This window comes from Cyrtonyx montezumae, unplaced genomic scaffold (assembly GCF_038088225.1).
Source record: "Cyrtonyx montezumae isolate F1298 unplaced genomic scaffold, pur_monq_1.0 scaffold_3, whole genome shotgun sequence".
Classification (NCBI taxonomy): domain Eukaryota; kingdom Metazoa; phylum Chordata; class Aves; order Galliformes; family Odontophoridae; genus Cyrtonyx; species Cyrtonyx montezumae.
The window spans coordinates 35,714,964-35,738,384 of NW_027072034.1; the positions used below are offsets into that span (position 1 = coordinate 35,714,964).

Genomic DNA, 23,421 nt, shown 5'->3' on the forward strand with positions numbered 1-23,421 from the left:
ATGGATTAATACAAACATAAATGATAATGTAATTAGCACCAGCATAAGAAAAAAAGCCATAATTAACAGCAGTAAACATTGATTTATAGAAACTAACTCCTGTCAAACTAACTCGGTGTTATTTTATGAGTTTACACATTTGTGCTGATGTAATGTACATTTGTAAGACATCTTACTTGATGCAAGATGGCATTTTGATTAAGATGCTACAGTGATAAGAAAATCATTGTGGCATATATGAAAGTACTGCATTTTGACTACCTGATTCAAGTCATAGCTAGAAGAATCACTGTTATTCAGGACCTTCTATTGAGATGCTATTTCTTCTGGGTTTGTGTTATTTAATGTTTTTTATTAATGACAGACAAGTGAATATAACTTTAAAACTCATTAAATTCATACAAGACACAAAGACTGGGGGAGTGGTCAATAATTACAAGGATAGGTGAGGGTGGAAAGTAGTTCAGATGGCTTTGTAGCCTGGATTTAAGTCTAGTAGGTATTTCAGTACATCAGTAGACCTACTTGGAAGTGAAGCCTAGGGGTTTTGCTTTCCTAAAATTAGAAACCTGTCATTCTGGGTGCTGCAGGTCTAAAGACTCTGGGATCTTTCTTGCCAATTAATAATCAGTTTAAATACACTACATGTGTGAAGGTATGGCAAAAATACTGAGCACGGAAATTGGATACATAATCTATATTGTGTAATTGTGCAGCAGCTATTACAGGTCTAACTCTGATGGCTGCATTTCAGGAGTTATTTTGAGAATTTGCGGGGTGTGTGAAGGAACAATGCTTTGAGTGCTATTAGAGACTGGAAATCCTTCCCAGTGTTAAGAGTCATATGTGTTTATCTTAAGGATAAACGGTAGTTGATTACCATCTCTAAATGCCTGCTTGAGAAAAAGAAAAGTGATAAAAGAGAGTCCTTCAATCTAGCAAAGATACATTAAAGTCCAAGTTCTGAAATGATGCTAGACAGCTGCAGATTAAGAAAAAAACACCTGGTTTTTAAAGAGGAAATAACTAAGCACTGAAAGGACTCAGAGGGCTGCAGTACAACTCCTATTAATGGATACTTTTTACATGGAGACAGAATGCTTTTCTAAAAGTTGTTCTACTTTTTCTATAATTACCATGTTTACAACAGTGATAAGTTCAGAAAAATCTGATACCATGTTGGCGACGTGATGATGGTTGGACTAGATGGTCTTAAAGATCTTTTCCAAGCTTAAAGATTCTAAGATATATGATTCTGTAGTCTTTTCCAGAGTGCCACTTGAGGAACTGGTTTGGGCTTCCAGTGATTCAGGTACAATATTACATTCTCATCACTGAAAAAATAAGCACAAAATTAGATTCTGTAGAAGAAAAATAGGTAATTTTGTTTGGAAATTTTGAAATTAGTTGTTTTTGGTAAAATGAAAACAAGTTCAACTCATTTTGGAAGTACAGGCTCACAAAATTTAGTCTTTTAGAGCTACATAGCAAACTTCAGTACAAAGGGGCGTACTTCCAGAAACAGCTCTCATGAGAAATTCAGTCAAAAAATAAAGTGATCAGCATTTACAGATGCCACAGAACTTGTGATTTCCCATCATGATTTTGTATTGACAGCAAAACGAATGCAAAAGTCCTTAATGTTGTATCTTCTCAGACTTCCTACAGTATTTGATACTCTTCAGAGCATGAAAAATGTTCTGTTCTAAAAGCTCTGCACAATTTCCAGGCTACAAACCCTACTGAATAATGATTCCTGTATTAATGATACTCATTTTCACTCCAATCCCGTGTCTACTTTTACTGACATAGACAGCTATGGTAATTTATTGCTTAATCTGCTTTTGTTTACCTTTATTCTCTTATTCTCTTATGAATAATGATTAATGGTTCATGCATGATACACCATAGTTATGTATTGATTTTCCCTCAGCTTGATGCATGAATGCAAGTGGAGGTTATCTGTGTAGCTTTTTTTTAACTATTAAGCAAAGAATCAGGCTGGACTTGTAATCATGGATCAAATCATTGTGGCAGTAGTACATTTTCAGTCTCGTTATATGACATGGTTTATCTGCATTTTTTGAGGATTTTCCAATATTATTTGTAACTTACCATAGTCAAATTAAAGATCTGTTGTTTTTATTAATACTCTATTAAAAAGAACATCCAAAATGGTATTTTATGTTCTATAATAAAAATATAGTTATGTCTGAAGCTAATAGGAATAAACAGTCTGAAAACAATTCTGATGCTTGTCATGCTCTTGTAATACCACACAGACAAATTAGTTGCTTTAACTTCCTTAACCTTCTTTGAAGAAAAGTATTGCAGGCAGTAGTATGACTTAGAAGAATGAATAGGTGAATTTGTTAGAACAAGCTATATACATATAAAAACACATAAACATGTAAGTACAGAAATAAGCAAAACAGTATTAATCATGCAATCAAATGCTATAATCATTCATAATTTTTGTTGCAAAGTTCAGATTCTCAGAATTTGTTTTGGAGGTCAGTTAGAATAATGGAAGTTAATTCATCTCCCAGTTGTCTTCAGAGCATTCCATACATTTAACAGAGGATATTGGCTAAAGTTAAATACAGTGAAACGATGCTAGACAAAAATGATGCTAGACAAAAGCTCAGTCAAAAGTAACTGCTTTTGAAAGTGCTGGTACAGCATATAATGAATTGGTTAGGGCACAAGAAATGAAAGGATCTCTTATTTACTTTTCAATTCAGTTTTTCATTAAAAATTCAAATTTACTACCACTACAAGAATACTCAGTATTTTGGGCAAGGTGAAAATGTGTTTCTTTGCTGTATTATGCTCCCATCCAAGTGCATCACCAGGAAGGGAAGACCTTAAGCAACAGAATTACCTAGTCATTTTATTCTTCTTTTTGTCTTGGAAGCATTTGCCCTGGAGTGCTCTGGATCAGAGATTGTACCTGACAGTGGAAACGTTTGATGTGTACTGACTGACACATTTTTAAGAAGTCACAATTAAGCATACAAGGAGATGTAGATATAGACAGATATTTTCTGCCATAAAACGTCTGACACCATGGCCCAACATGATAAAATAGGAAGCATTACTTTTGGGACAGCTCTCGTACATTGTTATAGTTGCATTTTTTCCCCTATTTTCTTCTTCTGTCTTAGAAAAAGATTTTATCTGAAACTGTGTTTCTGTTTTGTTTACACCTCCCTCCCTTATCCCACTGGGAAGGGTGGGAAGTGAGCAAACCATTGCCTGCTGGGTTAAACCACAACTGTATTTGTGTGGATCTGTTTCTGAGCATTTTGCTTGATGGCCTGGGATATTAAAAAGCCTAGTTTTCATGACTATTATGACTGATTCAGAGGAAAAATTCTACTGTGAATTAGGCAGCGCTGCATTTTTTACCACAGTCTCATTTTCATATCTATTCTATGCTGAAATACTATTTCCAGTGTGTGCAAAGTCTGCAGCCTGAAACCAGTTCTTGAACCTGAAACATGCATACCTAAAACTGCACAACCCCAGCTGACACCTACATTACCACAAGAGCACGAATCTTTTTCAAACAAACAAAAACAAACAAAACAACAACAAAAAAAAACCTCTCTGCTGAATATTTCACAAAATCTACTCTAACTACTGACTTAGATTAAAATTGGTTTTTCAGTGCTTTTACTTGTCATCATCTGACCCATGTATTCAACAGTGGTCCTTGGCTTTAGCTAATAGTTTTCAAATCACCTATATTACAGAGAAATTAACTGTAAGCATAACTGAAGGACACTATGCTATAGGAATGATAGGCAGTGGCCAAATGGTTAGAAAAGTTTCAGCTGATTAAACAATCACATAAACCTAGCTCAAGAGACAAAACTAGGGGGTTCAGGGAAGTAAAAACCAAAAAGCATATTAGAAGAAGATGCATATTAAATAGCAGCATTAAATATTGTCTTCTCATGCTTTCAAATAAAAACAAAATGAAGAAAAGATGAAGCACTGAGTCTTAGAAAACTTGGTTGTTCACTGTTAGATAAATATGATTTGTTAAGATAATAGGGAAGATGCCTTAATATAGACTATGCTTTTACTGATAAATACTCACGACATACTGTGTGAATCTTTCTAGTGACTATGCTTCTTTTTTTTTCTATAATTAAACTCTCATTACAATATGTCACTCCTCAATAATCTCCATTTCTAGTGATGGACAATTAGGTTGTGAGCTTCCACTTACATGCTGCAATTGTTCTATGTATACATTATAGTTTCATACTGCAGTCTTTGTAAAGTTATTCATCCTTTAACTTTTTTTTTTTCCTGAAATAATTGGAATTGCAGTACACGTTACCTTCAGAGTATAATGGGAGAATGAATGAAAGCATGTGGTAATATAGTATAATGTGGTTTGAGTATTAAATGATTTACAGTATATAATGTCTCATTTTTAAAATATTTTCTTAAAATATTTCACCAATAAAGGGAACTGTTCTTGATACAGTGCAGATAAAATTCTGGCAATTCTGTCAACCATGTCCTTAATGTTCAATAAAAAATGGAAATAGAGTATAATTTAGCACTGTTCATTAAAATCCACAATTATTCCTTAAAAAATCATTATTGTTCCAAATGATGTCCTATTTTCATACTAAAATGTTAAACTGATACAAGTCCTATGGGTCACAGACAGCAGTCATTTTGGTTTCATGGGAAGTCTTGCTGCACTAGTCCTGCCTGAAGATGCATCTTTTATTCTTGCTATAGAAAACTGGTCATGGAATATTTTGCCTCAAGGTGATTTTCATTATTTCAGTTAATTGGTCTGATAGTTCAGTTAAAAGTTAGTTTGTCTTCCTGAGAAGTTCCTTAAGCTGATAAAAAGTAGAATTCCTCTCTAAGTTTCAAAGTGATATTTGCTATCCAAGTAGTTCCTAGGCAGGCAATCATTCTGTGATTGCTCTTAAATCAAGAACCCTGATTTAATGATATGCAGTTTGGAGTGTTTTCTCGTCTGCATAATGAGCCTCAGCTCCTGTCCTAACAGACACAGTAATGGCTGGTGAGGTTTTGAAGGTTGGAGAATAAGCAAGGAGAATGAGTGCAGTCTCTGAAAACTTTTTCTGTCCTTTGGGTTGCTCATGCCTGCAGGACATACAGAATGGATTGTAGGTCAGGTCTTTTAGAAGAGAGGAGTGTTTCTTTGTTCTGAAAATTAGTTTTTCATGAATATTAAGTACCTGTCAAATTATTTTGTGTGTATAGAGAAATATAGAAATATATGTAGCGTGATTACTTTTCTTTAAGCTGCAGTCGAGTGCTTTTAGATAGTAATTTAGACTTTGATAATAAGAATGCATCCTGAAGCAGTACATCAAGGAAAGTAGCACACACAAAGACCTGCTCTTCCACATGCAGAAACAATTGAGGTGTCCCAACACTAGCTGAGGATAGAACCAAAGTGGTCGCTTAGTTGTAAACTGAAATTCACGAAAAATATTAAAAAATGCATTCTCTACTGTAGTACAGAAAAGGGCTTATCTTTAACAGCACCTCCAAAATTTTTACATTTGGTCAAGTTTTCAGTAGTGGCAACCTCCTTCTCCCATTCATTACCATCAGTATTCATATTCTCCAAGCTGTGTCCTCTCCAAGTTCTGCAATATTCTTGTAGAAGAACCAGCTAATTCTTACCTTACTCCACTGTGTGCCAGTAATTCTACTGAACAACATTATTCTCCCAATGTCTTTTTATATTGCCTATCAGTATATAAGTTAGAGTACATCACAGAGGATAAGTATATAAGGTTCATATGTGCAGCTGCCAACTATATGGCTGCATCTTCCTTCTTCATGTGAGACTTTTTGTGTGAATTTCAGACAAGAAAAGAGGTTGGTGGTTAAATGAACTGAGATAATCATTATCCTAGGATTTCATATACTTTGGGTATTTCTGTGGATCTTTGTTAGATACTTGAGAAATTGCAATTCGTTGTAGAAATCAGATGAGTGACATTGGGTAGTTGGGTATGTTCCTGTCAGTCAAAGATTAGGATGCTGATGATATTTAATAATAAGCCAGAAGAACCAGGGGACATTTACCCATGTCACTTCCCTGCTGCCATCCTTGTATGGAGAAAAGTGCTGAGGATAAATGGAATTAAAGTAACCAGTCTGTGAACACTCATGAGGCTCAATACATCAAAATGTACTGCATTGCTTTCTACTTTTAATAGCACTGGGCTCTAGTATTAACACTCTGTTTTTATATGTCAAATGAATAAGGCATTTAGAATGAATGTCCAACTTCTCGGGGTCATAACGTTTGTACTTGCACAGTACCCATGAAAATCCAACCATTCATATAACAGAGGTATGATATAAGCACCAATGAGCTTATCAAACCTCTTCTGAATATCTCTCTCTTAGAATAATGTCCTAACGTATAGAACTTTTCCTACTGACTCATTATACTGTTTCTCTTCTCAAATGCCACCCTCAAATTTTTATTTACCTTTGATTTTTTAACTTAAGGAAATTCATTTATTTTATAGAGGTCTTCAGAGTTTATTTGGGTGGAAGTTATTTTTGCTGAATTAATTTATTTTCTGTTGTCTATTTTGATCCACTGTATTCGATGCTTTTGTTCATATTCTTTCTGTTACTAGAACAATGTGCTTTGTCACAATTACTAATTAACCCATTTTGCTTCTGCTTGGAAAAATCATACATATATTTCTTTGGGGATTAATTTCTCTGTGCTATCAATTTATTCAATATTTTGGAATTTTGCTGTTACAAGACAGATTTACCTACCTATAGTAAATTATATCTTCTGCAAATATCTTATTCTAGAAAAGCAAAGCTTGTAACAAGAAGCAATATAATTTATTAGTCAAGTGATGCAGTGAGACAAAAAAAAAAAAAAAAAAAACCACAAAACTTCTCTGGCTTATAAACTCTTCTTCACATCTAAAATTGAATCAACATACTCCAAGCAAAGTACAGAAATTGGTCTCAGTTCAATTTCATTATTGTTAATCACTGTGACTGTCTGAGAGAAATGGATAGTTAACAGCTGTGAAACTGAAGGAGCTGCTCCTAAGGATAGAGGTGATAAGGTCTCTACTGGGTTGAGAGAGACGGACAGATTTTTATCCCCTCTGGAGTTGTGAAGATTAGCAGAAGAGATAGTGTGAAAAAAAAATCATATAATGTGAGATAAAACAGGCTTCTTGCTGAGCTCTTGATCTTATGATTTTTAGTCTCCCACAGAATAATAAGCATTATGCACAGGCTTATCTTCTGAAGGTATACAGGTACCAAAAGTGACCATTACCACTTTCAGATGGAGAAAAACAGATTTTTGAAAAACAGATTTTTTATTTATAGTCATGGGACCTTTAAAAGTACGCATTCTGACCTCTTTCACCAGCACTGAGACTCTAGTGTGTATAAATAACTTATATAAAGGGGTGTGTATGCTACACTTTGTCATACAGACCCCTACCACCTGATTCACGTGTTTGAAAAAGATAACAGAAGTCGTTCAAACCTGGAAGAAGGACAGTGCAGTCTGCTAAAGGAGGGATTTTGAGTGAGCTGCTTCCAGATCTAGTGAATGAGGATAGATTCATGTTTGTGGCCGCACAGCTATCCAAAAATACCGTCTGGAAAACCAAGATACCTTTCAAAAACTTATTCATTGTGAAGGATTTGCAAGAGCCTCTGCCTCCCCAAATAGGTCAGCATTTTCACAGAGACCTAAAATACAGGAAATTAGAATGGACAAGTTCATTTCCATTCTACTGTGTGAACATTATTGCTCAGATATTCTCAAAACATCAAGAAATATTTGAGATGCTGCATTTTATGGGGCTTAAAAATGCAGTGCAATGAATGGCTACCTGTATCTCACCACAATGTCAATTTATTTTCTATGCTACCATTGCAGGTGATTATGTAGTCATGACTATATACTTCGACTTAAGTAGAAGAATGGGATACTTCACTATTCAAACATACATTCCCTGTATATTAACTGTTGTTCTTTCCTGGGTGTCCTTTTGGATTAAAAAAGATGCCACACCAGCAAGAACAGCATTAGGTAAGTTGATGATAATTCCTTTCTCTGCTCTCTTTGTTTAGTTTCTACGCTGTCATTGGAAAATGTTGTCTTCCTTTCAAAAAGGCCTCAAGATATATGCTTTGGATTAATGTTATCATGTCTTGCAGACCCATATCTATTTAACAATGAAGTCTTTTGTTTTCTGTCTTTAAAATTAAAAGTAATTAAAAGTAAGCTACCCTGGCCCTTTGGAATGGCACTGCCACATATTTCGCATAACATTCTACAGTTAGTGGCTCTCTACTTTTTCTCACTATGATATTTCAGTGAAATTTTAGAAGAATAAAGTAGTTACATTGCTGGCTTCTTTTTCTTCTAAAATTCTTTCCCTACAGGAAATAATGTTCTATGTATACTAAAAACTGTGGGACATTAAATCATTCAAAGTGTTTTATGTTTGTGGGCTTGAAGTCGAGCCTCATTCTGGGTGTATAGATATTTTTCATAAGTTGTGGTTAAAAAAATTTTTCAGCAGGTCATTTATGCCATGACCACTATGTTGTATTTGGCATTGTGCTTTAAGATACACCGAAAAACTCTGACCATTTTTTCTTATGCCTATATGAAAACCTGCAGGTTTTGCAAGTGTCACAAGTGTAGGGCCAAGTGACAACAGCCTCATAGGTATACATAAGAACTGAAGGAAAAACATTTTGGTCCAAACTGAGGTTGCCTGAGCTGCAGATAATTAATTTATTCAGTAGTCTACCAGTCTAGGAAAAGGGGGAGGCTGTGTCAAGTTTTACACGCCTACTTTCAAGGGTAGGTGTTACCATTCCCAGCTATTCGTTGCTTCCTCCTGCTGGAGCTTCTCACCATCTTCATTTAACCAATCGCACCCTCTAGATCATTCCAGTACAAAACAATAAATTATTGAAAATTGACATGCTTGATTTTTTTATTTAGGTTTGAGGTGGAGGCACTACTGCAAGGAAGTGCTAGGACAAGGCGTAAAGATGGGCTGAGCTTTCTCTAGGATTTCATGAGGGCAGCAGGCATGTGGTCCTTGAGGCCTTCTATGAGACAATGGGCCTTCATTGAAACCACAGGATAGGAAAGGCCATTTGCATGAACCTTCACTCCCCTAAACTTCTGATCAAGTGTTTCTCATCCCATTCCACCCAAATAACTAAACATTTACCAGAAATGGTTGTTACTTTTTGTGCAAATTCATTTCTGTCTGCTCTCTTCCAAACACTAAAAGATAGGTACTATACTTGATCTCAAGAGGAAGACAACTTGTTCAATGGTGCAGCCTTTAAATATCACTTCAGAATGACTTGTCTTGTTTCTCTTTGTCCATCTCCTGCACTAATAATTCTGAGAAGCCACCAATTTTAAGAGTGCTCTAGTTTCCAGCCTAAACCCCCTGGCAGATCTGAAGGGAAAAATAAAAAAGAAGTGCTAAAGAGATTTTGAAGCACATTCACTTTGAATGAGATTTTTTTTTTAACTCTTCCAGAATTCTGATCCCACTGTCTAAGTCCTTAACTTGCACAAAAAACATATTGTCAACTATTCAATGTGTACTAACACCTGGTATAAAAGCTGTTTTCCTAAAACATCTATATTTCAACAGTTTATTAACCTTCTCCTGAATGACAGAAAAATTATATTATCAAAAATGCTCTCTAAGAATGAGGCCCCCACTAGCCACAGCTTTATTTAAGGAGTAAAACTGTATGCCAGCCGTGCCTGCTCTCAATATGTAAGCATCTTTCTAGGGAGAGGTTGTGTCAATTGTAAGTCTTAGTTAATGTCAAGGGATGTCTTTCAAGCCAAAAGCAGCTCAGTGGATGGTAGCAGGATCAATAGCAAGGAAGACCTAAGAGAACCTTTAATAGGACAAATGTAAGCAGACAACACTAGTTCACATTTCACAGATTATTCTATATTAAAACCCTTTTTGCATGAGATCAGCTCAAGACTGAAATCTGTAAGATTTCAGGAGTTTATAAAACTAACAAATTAGCCATGTGGCATCTTGTGGGTCCTAGAGAAAGGAGTATTTGGTCCTCATTCCCCTTGCGTGAGTGCCAGAGCGCTCTTGCAGCATGACAGGCCCTAAGAGTTATTCTGTGACCCTTTCTACTTCTAAGGCAGTGTGAAGATAGACTAAAAGTGAGAACAGAGCATGTGTGATTACCTGTTCCTGGCTTTGCAGTTTCCTCTGGTGGCCAGAAAATTGAATGGGCCTTTAGCATACTTTTCTGTGGAACAACTTTCTTCTGAAATTGAATAGCTCAGTGGAGAAAATTGACCGTGCTCTGTCTTTTTAAACTAGAAGTACAAAGCCCCATGTGTGTGCATCCGTTTGACTTATCTTCCAAAGTGGTTATTTTTTTACCAGAAAAGTAAAAAGGGAGAAAAGGTATCTAACAGTTCAAATTACTAATTTTCTGGAGGCAGCCTTCATACCCCATTCCTGAGGATAGTTCTCCACACCACACAGCTCAGATTTCAATTAATTAGAATCAGAAGTAGAGTACAGGTCATATAACAGTGTAGCTCTCCCTGCCTCACCTCCATGACCAGAGCTCAGAGAAAAAAAAATCTATTCTTATATTAAGGCTGTGGTTTTGAATTAAGACCATGAAAGTGAGATATTCCAAGGCTATATTCAGTGGCTATGATTGCTAACTCATAAAACTCTGACAGAAAATTAAAATAAAATAAAACTTTTATAAATGAAGTCAAGTATCTGGAAAATAATGTGTATGTGGGTCACCTCTTTTTGTATATGATTAGAGACCTCTTACTCCCAGATTGCAAATGGCCTCATGACTCTTGGGATGCAGTAAGCAGATGTTCCCAGCTTACTGTAGGTCTGCCTGTATAACAGAACTATAAATCTGTCTGAGCAACACACTTCCACATTTTGAGAGTGGCACGTGGTAAAATCTGAGTAATACAGCCAAAGGCAAACCACTGAAATTATCCTGCTAATTAGGTGAAATGAATTGCAGACTCAGTGCACCAAAACTGCCCTGAGTATAACTGCATTAATGTGAAGGACTAGCATCAGGGAAACATTTCACTCTCTGAAATTAATGAGTAATTTTCTAAGCTGTTGGCAACTACTCAGGGTTACATGAAGGACGGGTTTTTACCCTTTTCTGAATAACTCTAAGTAATAAGCTATTTCTGTGCTGGAAAACTAAATGCAGTCGGGGGTATTTGGCTGAGGGAAAAAATGGGACCATAATTGTCCTTTCAGCAGCACTGTCTAAAGACATCTAAGTGCTTTTTAAAAACTTGGCATCACAACCCCTTTTTAACATGCTCTTTGAGGGGCTGAGGCCAGGAGTGTTAGTGTGACTCACTCCAGGACACCTGAAGAGTCAGTGGGAAATAGAAATAGAATTCAACTGTTGGATGAGAACTGTTTTGTGAGGTATACTCTTCTCCATTCACAGGGGAAAAAACAGATCTCTGCTGTTTGTCTCTGATAATCACAGTGATCTTCTCCCAGTGTTCACAGTCAAGAAGAGCAAACAAGCACCTGAAGAAAAATTATGATCTGGAAAAAAAGAGTTGTTTTTTTTTCTTGAGGATGAAGGGAATTAAGTTAAGCTTTTATCTGAGCTCCCCCCTGCTTTTTAAAAAATTGGTTTAATGTATAATATGAAGAGGCAATTACTATACAGCAACTTCAGATAGCAACTTAAAAAAATGTAGTGGGTATCAAGGCCAGCATTGTGTTGGTATAAAAGAAGTTAGAGATGATGTTTAACAAAAAATGAACATTGCTCTCTTTTTTCCTTAAGTTCATTCCCTAAAAAAATAAAGCAAGTGCTCAATACGGATGCCAGACCAGAAAGGCAAAGAAATCAAGTTTATAAACAAATGATAACTTGGGTATACCAATACACTTTTTCCTAAAGAAAAAATAAGAAAAAATGAACCTCCCTGACCAGTTTCTAATACTCCCAGTACTTCACGCTTGACAAGCCACTGCACAGCAAGCAGCTCTCAGACAACTTTTATTTTAAATAACTGCTTATACCAGTGATCTATAAGTTAAAGTATTCTCATGCATTTTGTATACCTACTCTGATCTACTGGAAAATCCTTTTTGATTTAGCAAATATCCATACCAAAGATGGTAACTTGCCCAGAGAATGTAAATGTCACAAAAATGGTATTTATACACAAGCATGTGCTCCTTCTCACAACTGTCTGCCTGAAAGTTTTGATGCCAGATTACTTCAAATCTCTTTCTGGCTGACATTAGAATTCTGTTGAAATAGTTACAAAGCACTGAAAATTTCAATAACAGATTCAAAGATCACTTTGCAGTACTAATATCTCCAAAGTGAGAGTTAACAATTTTATCTCTCAAAGTTTATTGCATTTGAAACCACTCAACAAACTGAGTTTTCTTAACATGATATAGATAAAATGAACTAAAGGTAGGGAATCTAGATGTTCTCTTTGGCATAGGTGGGTTTTTCATTTTATTCTTATGTGCATATTGGCATACTCTGACTAAAATTGTTTCAGAATATAAAACTGTATCACCGTGTACACTTCTTTGCTCTCTTCATGTGTCCTCGTAAGACTCATTTTAATATTTCAAAACTTGTATCAATTTGTCAGGCATAAAGTAGATACACTAGAGAGAATTTTAATTATTTCATTATTTCAAAGCTCATTCTGTGTCTCAGGTCTGAGCTGGAATCCAAGTCTAAGCCTCAGCTTAAATGAAGAATGATTCTTTTATAATAGTTGTCTTACTGTGAAAATATTTTATATAAATAATGGAAGTAAAAATCTGTTTTACCTTTTAATGTTTCCAATTCTGCACTCAGCACTCATATGTCATGCACTTGACATAATTTGAAAGGTGACATATAATCTGGAAACTGTGATTGTTTGTGTTATTCTCAAATTTCCCATTCCCCAAGGTTTTATATTTTGATAGCAAAGCATGATTCACTGTCAAAGCAATTGAGGATGGTTACTATTCTTTTCATTAAAAAACAAAACAAACAAACAAACAAACAAACAAAAAACCAACAAAAAAAACCAAGTTATTGCTTCCCGAGACCTGAAACGTGTTCAGACAGGAAGAAAAATTAATTAATAGCTAGTAAGGGCCAAATCAAGGCCAGTAAGCCAACCTTTGTTGCAGCTGGATATTTTTGCAGTTGACTACTTTGATGAATGCATAAGGTTTATGTTTGGAGCTTTTAAGTGGATCATTAGCTTCAGAGCTGTTGTTGAGGGGTCTAGAGACATTACTGAATCGTGACAGCTACCTACATTGTGGTACAATTGAGAGGAAACAAGCATTTTTGTAGTGTCTTTTAGATGTTGAAGATATGTATGAAGTCTAAAAGCATGTCTGTGCTGAAGTTCAAAATTGCAGTTCATATGTAGACTAATGTTTATCAGCAGTAGAAATTTAGAAAATCACAAAACCTCAAAAATCTGCAGGCCATTTGGTATTACTTTAATTAATTCAACCCGATAACTGGGTTGACTCTTTTGTACTATTTGTGTTGTTGAAATTAGATGGTTAGATGAACCAGATAGCATAAAGTTCACATGATCTACAGTGGCTGCTCTGGATTCCAGTGCAGAACAGTAACTTTCATTGAATAAGGCTGTTTCCCAGGGAAAGAAGATTTTTCACATTCCCTACTTTCTACAAGCTTTGCTTTGATCTTGATTATTGGGTTGGTTGGATTTTTCTCAGCAACATTTTTTTTCTGATTCTATTTGTTATTTGTTGTAAGAGAAAATCCAGGCCCACACAATAATCAGCATTTTGGCTCTTCCAGAGACTTCCTTATGGTTTGAATGAGGCAGGTTATTCTTGTGAATTGCTGTAGTTTCAAGTGCTAAAAATCAGAGGTGGGCATAGTTTAGCAAAGAGAAAGTAGTCAAAAGTAACGCACAGATACTTTTTGCTCTCCACAGTGCCATTTGTGGGAAGTAATTTTACTATAAGGCATAATTTAAATTATTCCCCACCATTTCAAACACTGTGTACCATTACAAAATACCACTTTAACTATAAAAAGAAAGATTACCTTGCAGTTACGTTTTTAGATCAGGCTCTCTTCGGAGACTTATTTGAGTGAGAGCTTTATTTTTCTTTCAAAGTCATTGAGGAGTTTAGTTTTTCCTATCTGAAGACTTGTAGTTCATAACAAATGATTAAAAACATCGGTCCAAAGCGGGAATGAAAAGCCATCTGTTGCTGAGGAATTAACAAAAATGATATGAATTACCTAACATCCAAATAACTGACACCCCAAAGATTTCATTCTAATACCAGTTTTATTGTTTCAGGATATTTCACTCTAAGTAATCTCGATTATATTCATTATTACTGTATCAGTCTAAGATGTGATGCTTTGTACAAATTGAAAAAGCTATTTCCATTAAGATTGCATCTGAAGTTTGTATGAGAATCTGTTTTCCTTTACCCAGAAAACAAAAAAACAAAACAAAACAAAACAAAAAAAAACAGCAGTGGAGCACTGCCAAGGAAGCAGGAGTGTGAAAATATATTTTCAAAATTCATAAACAGCATGAAAAAGTTATTTTATTTTTTCTCTTTTTTATTTTGAGCATGAGATTTTTCATGAGAGCAGTATTGCCGTGAAAAACAACATATTTTCACTTATGTTCTCTAGGGGTTTTGATTGTTTGTTTGTACTAATGGTTCTGGCTTCCATATTTATTAGACTTTTACTTTTCTTAAAAAAGTATAAGGGGATGAGGGAAAGGATACTGAGGGAACCTCTGTGTTGCAAAGACAAATATGAACAGTTGAGGAAAGCTTTGTTTACTTAGTACTTGTCGCTTTATAATTGTTGTTTTTCATTATTTTCATACTACCAGACAACACTTATGAATTTCTTCTGATTATGTGTGTATACTTTGGCATTCTGTTGTGGGTATTATTTTCCAAACATTCTTTTAAGCCTGCAGAAATGATGTTACATAAAATTAAATCCAGTTTTTCTCTTCAGGGATTACTACAGTATTAACCATGACGACTTTGAGCACCATTGCAAGAAAGTCATTACCCCGTGTCTCCTATGTCACCGCTATGGATTTGTTTGTGACTGTATGCTTTCTATTTGTATTTGCTGCTCTTATGGAGTATGCAACCCTCAACTACTACTCCAGTTGCAGGAAACCAAACTGTTCTAAGAAGAAAAAGTCGGTAAGACAGGAGTGTTTTATTTCCAAGGCTGGCTCAGAAGGTCGAGAAACATTCTGTAACATCCTGTGATCTCATTACACTCCACTCCTCCTAGCTTTTCCCACTTCATGGTATTATTTACCCTGAAGCTGGTGGAAAGCAATTACCTGGAATTCCATTCCTAGCAGAAGGAATCTGCTGATCATGAAGCAGCAGCTCTGCCCAAGTGTCCTTTGCCCTCTCATTACACTGCTAGTAGTCATAAAGGGCTTCAATGAAACAGGTATCATGGCTCATTATGCAATCATATGTACATCAGTAAATATATTCAAATGCATCTGCTATATTGTGTCTTAGCAGGTCTAGGAATATTTATGAACTTCATAAAATGGGATTTTGTTCTTTACATTGGAAACCAGCACTTATTTTTAGCCCCATGCTCCAATGTTCTTACATACAAGAACAAAGGGAGGTACTTACAAAATTTTTGTAAAAAGGCAGCATTTTTGGACAAAAAGACTTTTGCGATAATAATACACCAGCTCTTTACATAAAATCATTGAAAACAGCAATACAAATTCCAAGTAGGAAAACTATGAAGGAGGAAGCTAAAGAATGAGAAAGGTAAATACTGTGAGTAATTGATCAGGAAGCAAAAGTGGATTAAAAAAAAGCTATGTGAAAATGATCAAATGAAGAAATAACAGAGGAAAAGGTTAAAATGATATGGAATTATAAAAAGCTTAGGAACTGATAAACTTAGTTAATGAAAACTCCATTAAACCTCTAATAGCTAGTTGTAAAACTGCATTACAGAAGAAAGGCAGATGAAGAGTGTTACCAAAATAAATTTATGAGACAGTCAAAGTGAACTTGCCAATGATCAAACCAAAATTGCTATCCTATAGAGAGATTGAATGAAAAAGTCTTTAGTATTCTTGTGAGTAGGATGTATTTCCAGACATAAAAGAAGTTGATGGAAAACATGCAGCACTGGAGGTATATAAATTATCACATGAAGAAATACGTACTTAGCTATTGTTTACTTTTTTTTTTTTTTCAAGAAGGTTGAATAAAGACTTCAAGTGGATGGAAATTAGGTGCACATTCTTCTGAGGTTTCATGCAGTTTCAAAATGTGCAGAATGTAACATTACATAATTTGAATACTCGGTATGAAGGATTTTCTGGAGAGATGCATTTAAAGGTCTATTTTAAGAAATAATGTTTAGTATTAGATGTATGTGAAGTAATACTTATATTTTCTTCTAAATAATTCTGTTGTTATCTTTACTTAAGCTACCTGATGTCAGTTTTGGTCATGTGATGGTAAGTACCCTGTTTGGTTCAGTGACAACAATGGCAGCTTGAATATATGGTTGACATTTATTTGCAATAATTCCTGAGAAAGCTGTAATGCTATGTTATGCTTTACCCTGACTTCACTATAAATATTGTTTTGCTTTTTTGTTAAAAGGTCAGTTTGTTTTTGATTGTGGTAGAGGAACATAGCTGCCTCTTTCAATAAGTACTTATCAAATGATTTGGGAGAGAGAAGGGTCAATTGTAAATATTGTGTGCTATTTTTACTCAGAAACTTTGTGTCTCTGCGTTATGTAATACTTCACTTTTCCATTACACTTCAGTAAAAATTAATAAGCACAAGTCCTATCAAAAATGTATATGGAGATTTAGTTAATGAGTTTTGTAGAAAATAATTTGTTTGTGTATATCTGTAAAATCTTTAGCAGACTTTCAGATGGATTTTCAAATATTTTGGGTTCAAAAGTTTAACATACTTAGGAGTATATTAGAATCTTATAAAAAAACAGAATTAATTATATTCTCCAAATTCCCAGATAAATATTTAAGTACAGCTGCAGTAAAGTTTAAATTCAGCACCTAATTGTGTCTCTAATTTTTATGAAATCTAAAACTGTAATACATACCATAATATACATATATATAAGAATACAGAGGTCAGTTTATCAGCTAGTTGAATGGTTCACTTCCAGCTATCCAGTACAAACAAAAACAAGCATAGAACTAAACTACCTCATTCATATTTCTTGATTTCCATATGCTGAAGTGTATTGTTTACAATTCCTAGCTCCATGTTACTAGTTTACCTTTTACAAATTATGTTACAAACTTATTTTTAAATAATTTTTTAAATAGGTTTTCTGTTGTATTTGAAGAGTTCATAGCACTGAAATTCTGCATATCGACAATGAATGCCTTATAAAAGGAATTGCATTTATATGCTTACTACTGCTGTCATTCCTTGGAAAGAATTTTCTGAAAGCTTTGATCAGTAATGCACATTGAATGGTTAGAGGTGGTTTACTTTTTGCAATTGAAAAAGAAAAAAGAAGTGCATTTAAAAGGATACTACGGTTGGTTTATTACTCTTAGACATAGCCGCTCTCACCTGCTCAAAACTTACCTGCAGATTGTTTAAGTTTTTTATCCATTCTTCTAATTTTTAGGCACAAGAAATGTCCTGACATTTCCTAATATTGAGGTGGGACTTACTCTGATTGTCAAAAAATTGCATGTTAAAACTGCTGCAGAAGCTGAACAACATAAGTCAATTACTCCCAGGATACTTGTGTTTTTGCCAGTCTTGAAGCAATGCCACTTAAGAGGTTAAATTTCAGTAATCTTTGTCAAGCTATGTTCAGATAATCCCACCCCTCATTTTTTTTTCTCCTAGAGAACTTACATACACTGTATCTGAAATAATTTTATTAAGCTTGTTGTATCAGTGCATCTGAAATGCCTTGCCCAAGGCCCCTGAGAAGTGCCTTACCTTGGCATATCTCTCAGGTGGTACTGAGATGGTGTCTGTTGTACAAGTACTGCTTTCCTCCCGACTCTAGCTCAGCAGGCTGGAAAAAAAAGGCTCATGAAATTCAACAAGAAGTACAAATTCCTAGGGAAGAACAACTCCACACACCAGTACATTATGGTGATCACTCAGCTAGAAAGTAGCTTTGCAGAAAAGGACCTTGAAGTCCTGGTGAACACCCAGTAGAATCAAAATCATCAGGTCCAACCATCAACATGACACCATGAAGTTCAACACTGAACTATATCCCTAGTTACCACATGCACACATCTCTTAAATATGATGGATAGAGGTGTCACCACTTCCATTGGCAGCCCATTCCAATGTTTGATCACTCTTTCTCTGAATAAATTATTTTCCTGATATCCAACTGAAACCTTATCTGTGTAATTTGAGGCTATTTCCTTATGTTTTGTCACCTGAGACAGGAGATTAACACCACTTCACTACAATCTGAATTGAGTTATGTGTTGAGACTGATACAGCCCCCCTCAGTCTTTTCTTTGCTAGATTTATCAACCGCAGTTCCCTCAGCCACTCCTCATGTGTTGGGTTTTTTTCAGTCTCTTCAGCAGCTTTGCTGCTTTTTTTTCTGTATGTGTTTGAACAGCTCAGTATCTTTGTGTTAATGAGGAATTTAAAGCTAAATAGAATATCAGGGTCCAGTCTCACCAGTGCTCAGTACAGAGGGACATCCTGTTGACCAAACTATTTGTGTTGCAGGGCAGAATGCTGTTGGCCTTCTTGGCCACCTGGGCACACTGCTGGCTCATGTTCAGTCTGCTGTCAAACAGCATTTTAAAATCCTGTACTGAAATCAGAACTATTTGTTGCCAACTATATCTGTTTATATAAATCAAGGTAAGTTTAAGAGGTAGTGAATGCAGCTTATTTAGCTTAGCACTCCACAACCTCTCTGGAAATTCAAATGATAAGGCATCCTTTGATGGAAAGAAAGATTGTCCCTACATCTAGAATTCCTATGGTAAGGACATCTTACTCCCAGCTCATCTTTCACATCTCATGTGATTTCTCATATGATTATTAATTGTGCATCCTCCATAAAAGTTTATCACATTGTTTGTTTCTTTTTCTCCCCTCAGAATTATTCTGTACTTGATATGAGACCACCAACTACAGTCATCACATTGAACAATGCCATGTATTGGCAAGAATTTGAAGAGGCATGTGTCTATGAATGTCTGGATGGAAAAGACTGCCAGAGTTTTTTCTGTTGTTATGAAGAATGTAAATCAGGCTCATGGAGGAGAGGACGGATTCACATAGACATCTTAGAACTGGACTCTTACTCTAGGGTCTTTTTTCCTACATCCTTCCTGCTCTTTAACCTCGTCTACTGGGTTGGATACCTCTATCTTTAAAAGTTGCCTGTAGTGGTGAAGACTGCTGTGTTTTCACACTGAGGAGAGATGGTGGAAGTGCAGAAGAAGTGAAAGACATTGTCAGTTTAATCTCAAATTATAAAGGCCACATTAACCTTCTCCATCACAGAGCCTGATGAAGAATTTTAATTGACTAAAAAAGAAAAATGTGGAAGAATTCTCTCCTTACTGCTATTAATTTTAAAGGAAAGATTCCTGAAAATCCAGATGAATTTGTAGTGTAAGCAATGTTTATGAATAATTATTGTATATTAGAATTCTTACTATTCTCCCTTGACATAGAAGCTATACACAATTCAGTCAAAGGTTAAGTATGTCATTTTTGTTCATCATTCCCATAGTTTCTCCAAATTGCTGCCATGTCCCTGAGGCTCAGAGCAACATACACTGGCACTAGCAAATAAGCTACAGCCAATGAAACTACTCATTTGTATTTAAACTTACTTGAAATATGTTCCATGCGTTCTGGGAAATATTTTCTTGATGATGTCCTTTCTATAGAGAAACCATCAAAGGACAGTAATATATGTATCTGGTGAGATCAAAACAGAGAAGTTACTTTCTGCAAAGGTCGGGGAATCATGGAATTAGCTGGTTACCTACATGTATTGGTTTTAATTCGAGGTGAAACTAATGCTAATATTTTGATACAAATAAAAGACTTGCCTGACTCTGAGGCAGCTGTAGGCATAACTTCTGCAGTTTTTCGATTTTAACTGTCTTTTTTATGACTGATTAAACACAGTCATTGATTTCTAAAGTACTTCTACTTGAAGCAGGACAAGATGCTTCTTGTTTATATCATTGTAGCAGACCACAGTTGATAGGCTATAAGTAAAAATCACTATAGTAGCTCTAGTAATATGTGACTTTCTTCAGATTGCAGTGAACAGAAAAGTGCCCTCATTCTTACGCATTCTTACTTTTTCTCTCAATGTTATTTTACAAAATGTACAAAAAAAAAAAAAAAAATGGTGCCGAAGGACACTTTTATTTCTTCCATAAAGGTAAATATTGCAGATGTTAGATCTACATTCCTTGGATCTGACCTAAAGGATGAATATTTTTCTGAAAATTCAGCTGTCACCCTTGGATTAAGCATGGAATAGTTGCCACGTGTAGAAAAGGTTGAAAATAATTTTTCCTTAAATATCAACTATGTTTTAGTCTAGAAACTTATTTTGTATTTTTCAAACTTTTGACCATTAAATTCTTAAACTGCACATTTTTTACAAAAAAAAAAAAATTATATATTTTTCACTGTCAAACTGAATTGCTTCTTTTACAGACTGCCTCAATAATTGTTTTTAAGCAAAGAAAACATTCAAAAATCAGTAACAATGGCAAATAGTTACAAATGATTAAAGATAAAACATACCTATAACTAAACTGTAATTTTTTCTCTTCTGAAAGACTTGATAATTTTTTTTCTCACCTCAAAAGAAAAAAATAAAAAAAGGAGTAGTAGATTTGATTGAAAATCAGTTCCTTTTCTCCTTGGAAGGAAAACAGAAATGCTGTCATGTTTCTTGGAACATCACTGCCTGTCAGTGCTGTTTCCTGGGAAATTTTAGTGGAGAAAAATTACTAATAAGAAAGATAAATGCAGTTTATCTTCTGTTTTCACTTGTCCCAAATATCAGAAACTAGAGATGGGTTTAGATGGGGGAAGGGAAACACTTTTCCAAAGACTGAAAGTAAAAGAAGCAAAGAGAAGAAATATTTGTGGGCAATATCAAAACCTAACTCTTTACAAAACCTTTGACGATCTGATTTCTCAATACATCTTAAAGCCTTTGGTAGCTGTCAGTAGCAAATTACTGTGTAACCTATTACATTGTAAACCTCTGTGTCCTGCATTGTAAGTGTGGCCTTCATTGAAGGAGAGTTACAATTTCAGTAGTGCTAGGAACAGATTAAACTGAATATGAATATCCTGGTCTTTAATTACAGTGTAATCAATGACAGACACCTCATCTGTATTTTACAAGAGTACCAGTAGTACCTCAAGCCTAAGTCAGAGTTTGGAAACAGTTATTTTTGGGGGGCCATATTCTGCAATACCTCTCCACAGTCATTTCATTTTGGTGGGAGTGTTTAGACAAATGAAACACATGAATGTAGGTTGCACCATCAATTCTTGGATAAGTGAAGTGAGGATTACTTAGCAGTTGTATATCCGAGTGACTGTCCCAGTAGTAAGTGTAGAAGTGAAATGTTCTCATTTTTGTTTGTACTTCTGCTCATAGCTGTCTACTCCAGCTAAAAGCACACAGTCCTGTCAAAGCCTTACTCGAAGGACTAAGGCTAAGTCCATTTATATTGCCTCTGCTTTCTGATGCTTTCATAAGCTGAACTTGAAAGCTTATCACTCCACTTTTTTCCATACTTCTTTCCATCCCAAGAAAAAATCTGCAGCCACTATCAGTTTCCTCTGCTATGCTGGCAGCAAATGACATATTCTACTTTGCAATGTATTTTCCTCTTTGGTTAGATACAAATAATAATAATAATAATAATAATAATAAATTGGTGGACATAAACTGAGAGGTTCCAGAATACATAAGTCTGCTTACTCATTCTTGCTTGATTTACTATCTCTGCTTCACAGCTCTGTGCTTTGGCAGCCACTGAGAAACTATGGAAAACAAAGAGATATGTTTTCTAGGTTCTGCATTATTCAAAATACAGTTATTCTAGATATCTAGATAATGTATTCTGCATACATCTGTGTGCCACACCCTTCTGAAAGTGTAAGGAATACCCTCATTAACCTCTGGATATTCTTTTGCTTCCTTTGCAAATTGAAAAAGATTAACACTTCTGTGCAGTCCCATGGTAAATATACGAAATACCTTTTAGCCTTTCAGAATGTTTTCTTACTAGATGATATCATATTCAAAACTTGCATTTATTCAGATGCTTCTTTTTTGATATTTAGTTCTTTTTACTCCTCCATGGTAGGAAGGGAACTTGTGTGGTTACCGTCTCTCTACATTATTTCCTTTTTGAAATTATGGAAAAGATGATGAGGGGTTTTTTTTTTATTTTATTTTGTCCTATATTGTGAAACCAACTTTTCCTAGTAAGGAAGTAAAGTCAAGCCTCTTATTTCTCTCCATTCAGAAGTTGATGGACGTTGCTTTCCTACATTAAGAACAGCATTTTCAAGGCAATTAAGGGTACACAATTTATGTTCTGCTTAACTCAGTTTTATCAGTTCTTCTGGCAGGGACGTCTACCATGCTGAAATCACCTTCTTTTAGAGACACTCTGGCAAGAATAAGCTTATAACAACTTGCAGCCAGTTTATGCTATCTCTGTGTCTAGAAGTACTTTGGAACTGAAGTACTGTATACAATTTTAGCGTAACTTTCTAATCAAGAACTACAGCTGCAGATTAAAACACCTTAAGCACTTTATCAACATTTTGTTCTCTTTCAGATGCTCCTTCCTTCCATCATCAACACTCGTTTGTATGTTGGGTCAATAAAAATTGTTAAAATTACAGCTGGAGGAATCCAAAAGTCCAGGAATGTCTTCACAGAGACAGTGACAGATAGCAAAGCAAAAACAGGAGATTAGTTTTCACTGATGTGCAGTTATCTATCCCACTACTCTTATTCAGTTCTTTCCACCACCTGCCACTAATTAATTCCAGGTCATCCACCTGGTGGATTGCATATTCATCAGCTAGAACAGTAGTGACACATGAGCCTTTGGCTGATTATATGTATGGAAGCGTCCTACCAGACATCTCAGATAACTGTCTCAAACAGTTCTACAGCTCTAACATGACACAAAGCCCAAAGCCTCATGTCACTGTAAGAATTTATCACAATTCACCTTTCTCGATACCTTCGTGATTTAGGGGAGGA

General features: G+C 35.3%; 1 protein-coding gene across 1 annotated transcript in view; it reads left to right on the plus strand.

Annotated features, from left to right (window-relative positions):
• The window catches only part of GABRG3 (gamma-aminobutyric acid type A receptor subunit gamma3), a 290,063-nt gene extending 270,541 nt beyond the window's left edge, over window positions 1–19,522 (plus strand). Inside the window, exons 7-10 of the mRNA XM_065741209.1 lie at window positions 7,955–8,107; window positions 15,115–15,311; window positions 16,589–16,618; window positions 19,244–19,522. Of these exons, the coding sequence (XP_065597281.1) occupies window positions 7,955–8,107; window positions 15,115–15,311; window positions 16,589–16,618; window positions 19,244–19,522 (659 nt within the window). The remainder of the gene's footprint in view (window positions 1–7,954; window positions 8,108–15,114; window positions 15,312–16,588; window positions 16,619–19,243) is intronic.
• The last annotated feature ends 3,899 nt before the right edge of the window (window positions 19,523–23,421 follow it).